This window comes from Anomaloglossus baeobatrachus, chromosome 10 (assembly GCF_048569485.1).
Source record: "Anomaloglossus baeobatrachus isolate aAnoBae1 chromosome 10, aAnoBae1.hap1, whole genome shotgun sequence".
NCBI lineage: Eukaryota > Metazoa > Chordata > Amphibia > Anura > Aromobatidae > Anomaloglossus > Anomaloglossus baeobatrachus.
This window is the reverse complement of record NC_134362.1, coordinates 56,256,012-56,268,511: the sequence shown is the minus strand read 5'-3', so window position 1 is coordinate 56,268,511 and position 12,500 is coordinate 56,256,012. Positions and strand designations below refer to the sequence as shown.

Here is a 12,500-nt window from a genome sequence, read left to right as displayed (position 1 = left end):
TAGCCCAGGCAGAGACGCCTGTGAACCCTGCCCCGGTGACGGGGACAGACTTTGCAGTTTTTGCTGATAAAATGTCTGTGACTATGTCAAAAATCCTGGAGACCTTGCAGTCCAGGCCAGTTACTCAGACCATGGACACTGCTGTGTCTATGCTCTCCGGTCCCCCTCAGTTGGAACTAATCCGTACTTCAAGGGGGTCTCAAGCATCACAGGCTGAAGTCTCTGACTCAGATGACAGTCCCAGGCAGCCTAAGCGAGCTCGCTGGGAAAGACCCTCCACGTCATCACACTGCTCAGGGTCTCAGCGAGAAGAGTCTCTCTGTGATGAGACTGAGGACGGTGATCAGGATTCTAATCCTGAGGCTCCTTTCAATCTGGATGCCCCTGATGGTGACGCCATGGTTAATGACCTTATATCGGCAATTAATAGACTGTTGGATATTTCTCCCCCAGCCCCTTCTGCAGAGGAGGCAGCGGCACAGCAGGAGAAGTTCCATTTCCTGTATCCCAAGCGTAAATTAAGTGCTTTTTTGGACCACTCTGACTTCAGAGAATCGATCCAGAAACACGACGCTCATCCAGACAAGCGTTTCTCTAAACGTTCTAAGGATACCCGTTATCCTTTTCCCTCTGAGGTGGCCAAACGCTGGACCCAGTGTCCAAAGGTGGATCCCCCAATTTCCAAGCTTGCGGCTAGATCCATAGTCGCAGTAGAGGATGGCGCTTCACTTAAAGATGCCAACGACAGACAGATGGACCTTTGGTTGAAATCTGTCTATGAAGCTATCGGCGCGTCGTTTGCTCCAGCATTCGCGGCCGTGTGGGCACTCCAAGCTATTTCAGCTGGTTTAGCACAGGTGGATGCTATCATACATCCAGCAGTGCCGCAGGTGGCGTCCCTAACTTCGCAAATGTCTGCGTTTGCGACCTATGCTATCAATGCTGTCCTAGAATCTACGAGCCGTACCGCTATGGCGTTCGCCAATTCTGTGGTTTTGCGCAGAGCCTTGTGGTTAAAGGACTGGAAAGCAGATGCTGGTTCCAAAAAATGCTTAACCAGCTTGCCATTATCTAGAGACAGACTGTTTGGTGAGCCATTGGCTGAAATCATAAAACAGTCCAAGGGTAAGGACTCTTCCTTACCACAGCCCAGAGCAAGTAAACCTCAACAGAAAAAGTGGCAGTCGAGGTTTCGGTCCTTTCGAGGCTCGGGCAAGGCCCAATTCTCCTCGTCCAAAAGGACTCAGAAGGAACAAGGGAGCTCAGATTCCTGGCGGGCTCACTCACGCCCCAGGAAAGCAAATGGAGGAACCGCTTCCAAAGCGGCTACCTCATGACTTTCGGCCTCCTCCCTCCGCATCCTCGGTCGGTGGCAGGCTCTCCCGCTTTTGCGACATTTGGCTGTCACAGGTCAAGGACCGGTGGGTAACAGACATTTTGTCTCGCGGGTACAGAATCGAGTTCAGTTCTCGACCTCCACTTCGGTTCTTCAGAACCTCCCCACACCCCAACCGAGCAGATGCCCTGCTGCAGGCGGTGGACTCTCTAAGAGCAGAAGGAGTCGTGATCCCTGTCCCCCCTCAGGAACGGGGGCGAGGATTTTACTCCAATCTCTTTGTGGTTCCAAAAAAGGACGGCTCCTTCCGTCCTGTTCTGGACCTAAAGCTGCTCAACAAGCATGTGAACGCCAGGCGGTTCCGGATGGAATCCCTCCGCTCAGTCATTGCCTCAATGTCTCAAGGAGATTTCCTAGCATCAATAGACATCAAGGATGCTTATCTCCACGTGCCGATTGCTACAGAGCACCAACGCTTTCTACGCTTCGTGATAGGAGACGACCATCTTCAGTTCGTAGCTCTGCCATTTGGTCTGGCGACAGCCCCTCGGGTGTTCACCAAGATCATGGCGGCAGTGGTAGCAGTCTTGCACTCTCACGGACACTCTGTGATCCCTTACTTGGACGATCTACTGGTCAAGGCACCCTCTCAAGAGGCATGCCAACACAGCCTGAACGTTGCGCTGGAGACTCTCCAGACTTTCGGGTGGATCATCAACTTCCCAAAGTCAAATCTGTCACCGACCCAATCACTAACGTATCTTGGCATGGAGTTTCATACTCTCTCAGCGATAGTGAAGCTTCCGCTGGACAAGCAGCGGTCTCTACAGACTGGGGTGCAGGCTCTCCTTCAAAGTCAGTCGCACTCCTTAAGACGCCTCATGCACTTCCTCGGGAAGATGGTGGCGGCAATAGAGGCGGTTCCGTTTGCGCAGTTTCATCTGCGTCCACTTCAACGGGACATTCTCCGCCAATGGGACGGGAAGTCAACATCCCTGGACAGGAAAGTCTCCCTTTCCCAGACGGCCAAAGACTCTCTGCAGTGGTGGCTTCTTCCCACCTCATTATCACAGGGAAGATCCTTCCTACCACCGTCTTGGGCGGTGGTCACGACAGACGCGAGTCTGTCAGGGTGGGGAGCAGTTTTTCTCCACCATAGGGCTCAGGGTACGTGGACTCGGCAGGAGTCCACCCTTCAGATCAATGTTCTGGAAATCAGAGCAGTGTATCTTGCCCTACTAGCCTTCCAGCAGTGGCTGGAAGGAAGGCAGATCCGAATTCAGTCGGACAACTCCACAGCGGTGGCATACATCAACCACCAAGGGGGGACACGCAGTCGGCAAGCCTTCCAGGAAGTCCGGCGGATTCTGATGTGGGTGGAAGCCACAGCCTCCACCATATCCGCAGTTCACATCCCCGGCGTAGAAAACTGGGAAGCAGACTTCCTCAGTCGCCAGGGCATGGACGCAGGGGAATGGTCACTTCACCCAGACGTGTTTCAGGAAATCTGTCGCCGCTGGGGGGTGCCGGACGTCGACCTACTGGCGTCACGGCACAACAACAAGGTCCCAACCTTCATGGCACGGTCTCGCGATCAAAGAGCGCTGGCGGCAGACGCCCTAGTGCAAGATTGGTCGCAGTTCCGGCTCCCTTATGTGTTTCCACCTCTGGCACTCTTGCCCAGAGTGCTACGCAAGATCAGATCCGATTGCAGCCGCGTCATACTTGTCGCCCCAGACTGGCCGAGGAGGGCGTGGTATCCGGATCTGTGGCAGCTCACGGTCGGCCAACCGTGGGCACTCCCAGACCGACCAGACTTACTGTCCCAAGGGCCGTTTTTCCATCGGAATTCTGCGGCCCTGAACCTGACTGTGTGGCCATTGAGTCCTGGATCCTAGCGTCTTCAGGATTGTCCCAAGGGGTCGTTGCCACCATGAGACAGGCTAGGAAGCCCACGTCCGCTAAGATCTACCACAGAACGTGGAGGATATTCTTATCCTGGTCCTCTGCTCAGGGAGTGTCTCCCTGGCCATTTGCATTGCCTACCTTTCTTTCTTTCCTGCAATCTGGGTTAGAAAAAGGTTTGTCGCTCAGCTCCCTTAAAGGTCAGGTCTCGGCGCTATCCGTCTTTTTTCAGAGGCGTTTGGCACGCCTTCCTAAGGTGCGCACGTTCCTACAGGGGGTTTGCCATATCGTACCCCCGTACAAGCGGCCGTTAGATCCATGGGATCTGAACAGGGTACTAGTTGCCCTCCAGAAGCCGCCCTTCGAGCCTCTGAGGGAGGTTTCACTTTCTAGACTATCACAGAAAGTGGCTTTTCTGGTAGCGATCACATCTCTTCGGAGAGTGTCTGAGCTGGCAGCACTATCATCCAAGGCTCCCTTCCTGGTCTTCCACCAGGACAAGGTTGTGCTGCGCCCCATTCAGGAGTTTCTCCCGAAGGTGGTATCCTCTTTTCATCTTAATCAGGATATCTCTTTGCCTTCGTTTTGTCCTCATGCAGTTCATCGGTATGAGAAAGATTTACATTTGTTAGATCTGGTGAGAGCACTCAGAATCTACATTTCCCGCACGGCGCCCTTGCGCCGTTCGGATGCACTCTTTGTCCTTGTCGCTGGTCAGCGCAAAGGGTCGCAGGCTTCTAAGGCCACCCTGGCTCGATGGATCAAAGAACCAATTCTTGAAGCCTACCGTTCTGCTGGGCTTCCGGTTCCATCAGGGCTGAAGGCCCATTCTACCAGAGCCGTGGGTGCATCCTGGGCATTACGACACCAGGCTACGGCTCAACAGGTGTGCCAGGCAGCTACCTGGTCGAGTCTGCACACTTTCACCAAACATTATCAGGTGCATACCTATGCTTCGGCGGACGCCAGCCTAGGTAGAAGAGTCCTGCAGGCGGCGGTTGCCTCCCCGTAGGGGAGGGCTGTCTTGCAGCTCTAACATGAGGTATTTCTTTACCCACCCAGGGACAGCTTTTGGACGTCCCAATCGTCTGGGTCTCCCAATGGAGCACTGAAGAAGGGAATTTTGTTACTTACCGTAAATTCCTTTTCTTCTAGCTCTTATTGGGAGACCCAGCACCCGCCCTGTTGTCCTTCGGGATTTTTGGTTTGTTTGCGGGTACACATGTTGTTCATGTTGAACGGTTTTCAGTTCTACGATGTTACTCGGAGAGAATTTGTTTAAACCAGTTATTGGCTTTCCTCCTTCTTGCTTTTGCACTAAAACTGGTGAGCCAGTGATCCCATTGGGGGTGTATAGCCAGAAGGGGAGGGGCCTTACACTTTTTAGTGTAATTGCTTTGTGTGGCCTCCGGAGGCAGTGCTATACACCCAATCGTCTGGGTCTCCCAATAAGAGCTAGAAGAAAAGGAATTTACGGTAAGTAACAAAATTCCCTTCTTTGAGCTACATCCAAGTACAGCAAGTCACTGGATCCTGACTAAACAGCACGCAACTGCATGTCAATGGTGGTATGCTGATAAAAAAGGATCCGGTTTGCTCTACTGAGCATGCCCAGAAACACTTTCTTTCTCAGTCCCCCCTCTCCTCCCTCCCTCTCTCGCTCCCTCTCTCGCTCCCTCTCTCGCTCCCTCTCTCGCTCCCTCTCTCGCTCCCCCTCTCGCTCCCCCTCTCGCTCCCCCTCTCGCTCCCCCTCTCGCTCCCCCTCTCGCTCCCCCTCTCGCTCCCCCTCTCGCTCCCCCTCTCGCTCCCCCTCTCGCTCCCCCTCTCGCTCCCCCTCTCGCTCCCCCTCTCGCTCCCCCTCTCGCTCCCCCTCTCGCTCCCCCTCTCGCTCCCCCTCTCGCTCCCCCTCTCGCTCCCCCTCTCGCTCCCCCTCTCGCTCCCCCTCTCGCTCCCCCTCTCGCTCCCCCTCTCGCTCCCCCTCTCGCTCCCCCTCTCGCTCCCCCTCTCGCTCCCCCTCTCGCTCCCCCTCTCGCTCCCCCTCGCCCCCTCTCCCTCGCCCTCGCCCCCTCGCGCCCTCGCCCCCTCGCGCCCTCGCCCCCTCGCGCCCTCGCCCCCTCGCGCCCTCGCCTCCTCGCGCCCTCGCCCTCTTGCTCGCCCTCGCCCCCCTCGCCCCCTCGCCCTCACCCCCTCGCTCGCCCTCGCCCCCTCGCCCTCTAGCTCGCCCTTGCCCCCTCGCCCCCTTGCCCCCTCGCCCCCTTGCCCCCTCGCCCTCTTGCTCGCCCTTGCCCCCTCGCCCCCTTGCCCCCTCGCCCTCTTGCTCGCCCTTGCCCCCTCGCCCCCTTGCCCCCTCGCCCTCTTGCTCGCCCTTGCCCCCTCGCCCCCTTGCCCCCTCGCCCTCTTGCTCGCCCTCGCCCCCCTCGCTTTCTCGCCCCCTCGCCCTCGCCCCCTCGCCCTCTCACCCTCACCCCCTCGCTCGCCCTCTTGCTCGCCCTCTTGCTCGCCCTCTTGCTCGCCCTCTTGCTCGCCCTCTTGCTCGCCCTCTTGCTCGCCCTCTTGCTCGCCCTCTTGCTCGCCCTCTTGCTCGCCCTCTTGCTCGCCCTCTTGCTCGCCCTCTCGCTCGCCCTCTCGCTCGCCCTCTCGCTCGCCCTCTCGCTCGCCCTCTCGCTCGCCCTCTCGCTCGCCCTCTCGCTCGCCCTCTCGCTCGCCCTCTCGCTCGCCCTCTCGCTCGCCCTCTCGCTCGCCCTCTCGCTCGCCCTCTCGCTCGCCCTCTCGCTCGCCCTCTCGCTCGCCCTCTCGCTCGCCCTCTCGCCCTCGCTCTCTCCTCCTCTCTCTCTTGCTCTCTCCCTCTCGCTCTCGCTCTCCCTCTCCTTCCATTGACTCCCGTTCACATGACTATAAATGCCGGCCCATAAACTTCAAGTGAAAGGATCCTACAAAATTACACTTGCGTTTGCATGAGTTTCTCTTTGGAAACACAGGATCCGCTTTTGCTGTAAAAAAAATAAAACCATCCAGCATGCATGTGAAAGCAGCCTTACCTCTTACATCTTTAATGATGATTTTTATTCTTTGCAGCCTGTGTCGAAGATTATTTACCGCCAAGCACACTAGAAATTCCCACTTTTGTACAACCTGAAAACTTGAACCCCACTATATACATTTCGGAAGAGGGGGTCTCTGCACAACTATCCGGAGATCGAAAAGACAAGAGCCCCAAGATGCTTTCGCTTTCTGTCCGTATTGACCTCAATCTTGTGAAGAATGTGAAGGTAGCTTATTATATTTAACAATTTAGCAATAAAAGCGGCAGGTAAAGAAATAAAGAACTTTCGGTCATAGAAGTAAAGGGTTAGATCTTTGTATTAGCACGGAAAATTAGAGATGATGAGACATGATCCGCAGGATCCAGTGTCCTCTGTCGTTGCCAGACTGGACCCCTGCGAATCGTCTCTTGCCAGGTTTTCTGCCATATATAAACTGTGGATCTGCATTGCAAAATCACCGGAAGAAAGCATGCAATTTTGCCTTACTTTAGATGTTGACCATGCCATACAAGGGTTTAAATGGCCAGGAATGATGGTACCTGTAATTCTGGCCATTGTGGCAGAATGCAGACTGTACAATACAGCTGGCACTCATGAGTAATAAGCTGGGCACGACTAATAAGAACAATAATAAGAACAACTCTCTTGTGTGATGGAATGGTAAATCCGTGGGCGGAGGGGCTAAACTGGAGTTATCCGAGAAAACAAAGAAAAGCCAAACATTTAGATGACAAAGTTTGTAGCTTGTCACGATAAAAAATTAATTTTGGAAATATATATTTGAGGACTCCATTATCTAACTATGCATGTGTGTATTTTTTCCAGGAATTCCTGGTGGCTCTGAGACTAGATGGCGCTACGCTACGTCACCACATGGCACTTCCAAATCAGAGCTGGCACAGTCAAGTGAGCAATTTTCATTCTATATATAGACAACTTTAAAGGGGTCATCTATGCTTGGGGTAAACGTCTACAGTTACTTCTTGGGACTACAGACTGCCGAATCATGACAGTGTGCGGTGTGCTTGCTGTCACAATTCTCCGGTCTTGCTGGGTGGTCACGTGACTACATGTATGAGACTTTCATATGGTACTATCTAGTGTCATCTGGCTTTTCTCAGTTTGCTTCTATGGAGAGAATCTGAACGTGATGGTCAACATATGACCCCCAAATATGCATGTTGCATAAATGCGGTCACATGACTGCCTGCTCATCCCAGCAATACTGGGAATTTGTGACTGTGCGCACACCGCACGCTGTCACGATTCAGCAGTATGCAGTGCCACACATTGACTGAAAATATTTGTCTTACGCCAGGCCAACTCATTTCGAGTGGACCAACCTCCAGGATTTTGATATATAAACTAAAGCCAGTGCTATACTGACGCTATCATGCTGATTCTATACATACCTTTAGTTGTGAGATCGGATGTATACTTTATGAAAAACAGGCAAGTAAAGTTGAGAAATGCACTGTTAGTGATAGGTGCTGCAGAATATAGGTGGGTTGGGTTTTGCTATTTATTTCCACCCCTATCTGCTTGTCTGTCCTTCCTCCCCCTCTCCCCCTATCCTTCCTCCCCTTGTAATAACAGAGACCGGGAGAGGAAGGACAGGCAGCAGACAGGAGCGGGAATAACTAAGAAAACACAACCCACCTATTGGATATTTTGTTGCACCTCCCTCTCATCAGATTACAGTGCATTTCACAAACTTTACTTGCTGGTATTTTAGAAAGTATACATCTGATATAACAACTAAAGGTATGTATGGAATCAGCATGATAGCACCAGTATAGCACTGGCTTTAGTTTATAGAGGAAAATCCTGGTGATTTGTCCTCTTTAAGGCCCCTATACGTACATAGTATTTTAAAATTGGTCGACAAACAATCTTTCACCAATGGCCCTAAACACATCACAGCCTTTATTGGCCAATATTGGTCAGTGATGATCCAGACCCAAAAAATCCAATATGCTCATCAGTGTTTTGAACTATTTGAAAGTTTGTCGGTCAGTCTAAACAAATTAGACGATAATCCTGGGAGGAATAAACCATGTAATTTCAGTTTTATCTACTATGTATGGGCTTCCATATCAGTTATCCACATACTCTTGGGTAAAGCGATCATGTATCTTTTCTGTAATTGTCGATTTTAGTAAGCTCCTGCCTGACACCCCTGGCTATATCCTATTCTTTCCATCATTTTCTTTCTTTATCTTCAGATTATGGATTTTCTAGATGTAGTTGATGATCCCATTTTGGGCTACAGTCCCCCAGCGGTTATCACTATACTGCACACCCATCTCTTTAGCTGTGCCGTGGATTACAGGTAAGAAAGACAAATTGTATGGTCGATATTGTACACAATTGTACACACTATATATAAATGGATAAACACCGTGTAATTGCCATTACATCTTTCTTTGTCGCTCCATTGGGAGACCCAGACAATTGGGGTGTATAGCTACTGCCTCCGGAGGCCACACAAAGTATTACACTAAAAAGTGTAAGGCCCCTCCCCTTCTGGCTATACACCCCCAGTGGGATCACTGGCTCACCAGTTTTGTGCTTTGTGCGAAGGAGGTCAGACATCCACGCATAGCTCCACTGTTTAGTCAGCAGTAGCTGCTGACTATATCGGATGGAAGAAAAGAGAGCCCATACTAAAGGGCCCCCAGCATGCTCCCTTCTCACCCCACTCTTGTCGGGTGTTTGTTAAGGTTGAGGTACCCATTGCGGGTACGGAGGCTGGAGCCCACATGCTGTTTTCCTTCCCCATCCCCCTGAGGGCTCTGGTGAAGTGGGATCTTACCGGCCTCCAGGCACTGAGGCCGTGCTCCATCCACATCTCCTGGGAATCTGCTGGACATGGAGCGGAGTATCCTCAGGGACATGGCCCTGATACGTTAAGGTACTCTGTGTCCCTGTGGGGACCGCGCAGACACACGGCAGCATTGCTGGGTGTGTTAGTGCGCCAGGGACGGCGGCGCTGCCCGCACTAGTGCCATCGCACACTACAGCTTGCTGGGTGTGTTAGTGTATTAGGGGGACTACCGCGCTAACCGCCGTTGCCATTTTTATTTCGGGCGCGCCTGGGACTTGTGGTGCGCCGGGGACTTCCGCGCCGACCAAGGCTTATATGCCGGCCGCGCTTATCAACTCGAGTCCCCGGCTTGCGCGGCCTAGTCTCACTTCGTTTCCGCCCACAGACCTGCCAGTCAGGGTAGGGGCGTGACGCTGCACAGCACGGCAGCGCTGAGAGCTGGAGTATGCTTTGCATACTCCACCCCTCTCACTGGATGCACGGTGAATCCGGCAGCGCTGAGAGCTGGAGTATGCTTTGCATACTCCACCCCTCTCACTGTGTACGCTGTGAAGCCGGATTCCCGCATTTTCTCAGGCACGCCCACGGCTTCCTCCTCTACACAGGACGCCGGCAGCCATTCTTGTCAGTGTTTTCTGTAGCGACAGAAGAGACAAGTTTAGGAATCCCTGGCAGGGATTCGGATAGTCACACAACCGCTGTGACCAGGCGTTAAACAGCACCTGTGGGGCTGCCTCCACTAGTGCCGAAGTGCACATATACATATATGCTTATTCACTATGCATTGCACTGTTTGGTGGCATTTTTGTATATACCCTCCTTGTTTGTGTGGAGGACATAACAGCATATTGTCTGTGTAAAACAGAGGTGCAGAAGCACATGTTTTCTATGCAGCCGGTACAGCATGTATGGCTATATGGCCGGCAGTGTACATAGACCCCCATTGTATACTACGGAGTCTCTGCTAATCGTCCAGGACATGGGGACGGTGCCTGCAGTATTTACTGACAGATTTTCTGAGACTATGGCTATGAGACTAGAAGCCTTGCAGTCCAGACGTCTCTCAAACCCATGGCCACTGTTCATCATTATCCATGGTCCCCCTCAGTGGGAACAACTTTGAGCTCCGAGGGGTCATGTGCTTCCCAGAGTGATCTGACACGGACGACAGTCCCAGATAGTCTGAGAGGCTCACTATGAGCGGCCATCGACTTCATCACACTAGTCAGGGTCCCAGCAAGCGGACTCTCTGTGTGATGTGGCGGAGGTAGCTGCTCAAGATCTAATCCTGAGACCGCTCTCAATCTGGATACACCTGATGGTGACGCCATAGTCAATAATCTCATAGCGTCCATCAATAGAATGTTAGTTATTTCTCCCCCACCTCCTCCAGTGGAAGAGTCAGCTTCATAGCAGGAGAAATTCCATTCACGTATCCCAAGCGTAAATTAAATACTTTCCTTGACCACCCTGACTTTACACAGGCAGTCCAGGAACACCACGCTTATTCAGTTAAGCGCTTCTCCAAACGGCTGAGGATACACGTTATCCCTACCCCCTGACGTGGGCAATGGCTGGACCCAGTGTCCCAAGGGGCATCCTCCAATCTCCAGCTTGCAGCTAGATCCATAGTTGCAGTGGAAGATGGGGCTGCACTTAAAGATGCCACTGACAGACAGAGGGATCTCTGGTCGAAATCCATCTATGAGGCTATCGGCGCGCTGTTAGCTCCAGCATTCGCAGCCGTAGAGGCACCCCAAGCTACTTCAGCTTGTCTTACACAGATGGACACGGTCACACGTACATCTGTTCCGCAAGTGTCATCCTTAACCGCCCAAATGTCTGCATTTGCGTCTTATGCGATTAATGCTGTCCTGGACTCTACGACCCGTACGGCAGTGGCGTCCGCTCACTCCGTGGTTTTACGCAGGGCCTGGGTGTTAACTGAATGGCAGGCAGATTCTGCTTCCAAAAAAGGGCTTAACCAGTTTGCCTTGTTCTGCTGACCGACTGTTTAGTGTGCGTGAGATGTAATCATTAAACAGTTCAAGAGTAAGGATTCTTCCTTACCTCAGCCCAGACAAAACAAACCCCAACATACCAAGGGACAGTCGGGGTTTTCAGTCTTTTCAAGGCTCGGGCAGAGGACTCTAAAGGATCAGAGGAGCTCAGTTTCTTGGCGGGCTCAGTCACGCCCAAAAAAGACAGCCTGAAAACCCACTTCCAAGAGGCTTCCTCATGACTTGCGGCCTCCTCTCTCCGCATCCTCGGTCGGTAGCAGGCTCTCCCGCCTTGGCGATATTTCGCTGTCACAGGTCAAAGACCGTTGGGTGAGAGACATTCTGTCTCACGGGTACAGGATAGAGTTCAGTTCTCGTCCTCCAACTCAATTCTTCGGAACTTCTCCACCTCCCGACCGAGCCGATGCTCTTCTGCAGGCGGTGGGCACTCTAAAGGCACAACGAGTGGTGACCCCCGTTCCTCTTCAGGAACAAGGTCACGGTTTTACTCCGAATTATTTGCGATGCCAAGAAAGGACGAGTATTTCCGTCCCGTTCTGGATCTAACACGGCTCAACCAGCTCGTGAACACCAGGCGGTTCCGGATGTAATCCCCCGCTCCGTCATCGCCTCAATGTTTCAAGGAAATTTCCTAACATCGATAGACGTCAAGGATGCTTATCCCCACGTGCCGATTGATCCAGAGCTCCAGCGTTTCTACGCTTTGTTATAACACGCGAACACCTTCAGTTCGTAACTCTGCCTTCCGGCTGGCGATAGCCCCACGGGTCTTCGCTAAGGTCATGGCAGCAGTAGTACCAGTCCTGCAATCTCAAGGTCACTCTGTGATCCCGTGTTTGGGAGATCTACTTGTCAAGGCACCCTCTTAAGGAACATGCCAACACAGCCGAACGTTACGCTGGAGACTCTCCAGAGTTTCGGGTGGATCATCAACTTTTCAAAGTCAGATCCGACCCCGGGCCAATCACTAACATATCTAGGCATGGAGTTTCATACTCTCTCAGCGATAGTGAAGCTTCCGCTAGACAAACAGCGTTCACTACAGACAAGGCTGCAATCTCTCCTTAGGATCAGTCGCACACTTTGAGACGCCTCATGCACTTCTCACGTAAGATGGTAGCAATGGCGGCAGTCCCTTTCGCGCAGTTTCATCTGCGTCCACTACAATGGGACATTCTCCGCCAATGAGACGGGAAGTCGACGCCCATCGACAGAGACGTCTCCCTTCTCAGGCGGCCAAAGAATCTCTACGGTGGTGGCTTCTTCCCACCTCATGGTCAGAAAAAAGGTCCTTTCTTCGGCGCTCTATTGGGAGACCCAGACGATTGGGTGTATAGCACTGCCTCCGGAGGCCACACAAAGCAATT

The 12,500-nt window shown here is 52.7% G+C and overlaps 1 protein-coding gene across 1 annotated transcript in view; it reads left to right on the top strand.

The window, feature by feature from the left end:
• Positions 1–12,500, top strand: part of ATG2A (autophagy related 2A) — a 306,688-nt gene that overhangs the window by 169,233 nt on the left and 124,955 nt on the right. Inside the window, exons 22-24 of the mRNA XM_075326760.1 lie at positions 6,317–6,510; positions 7,111–7,191; positions 8,511–8,617. Coding sequence (XP_075182875.1) covers positions 6,317–6,510; positions 7,111–7,191; positions 8,511–8,617 — 382 coding nt within the window. The remainder of the gene's footprint in view (positions 1–6,316; positions 6,511–7,110; positions 7,192–8,510; positions 8,618–12,500) is intronic.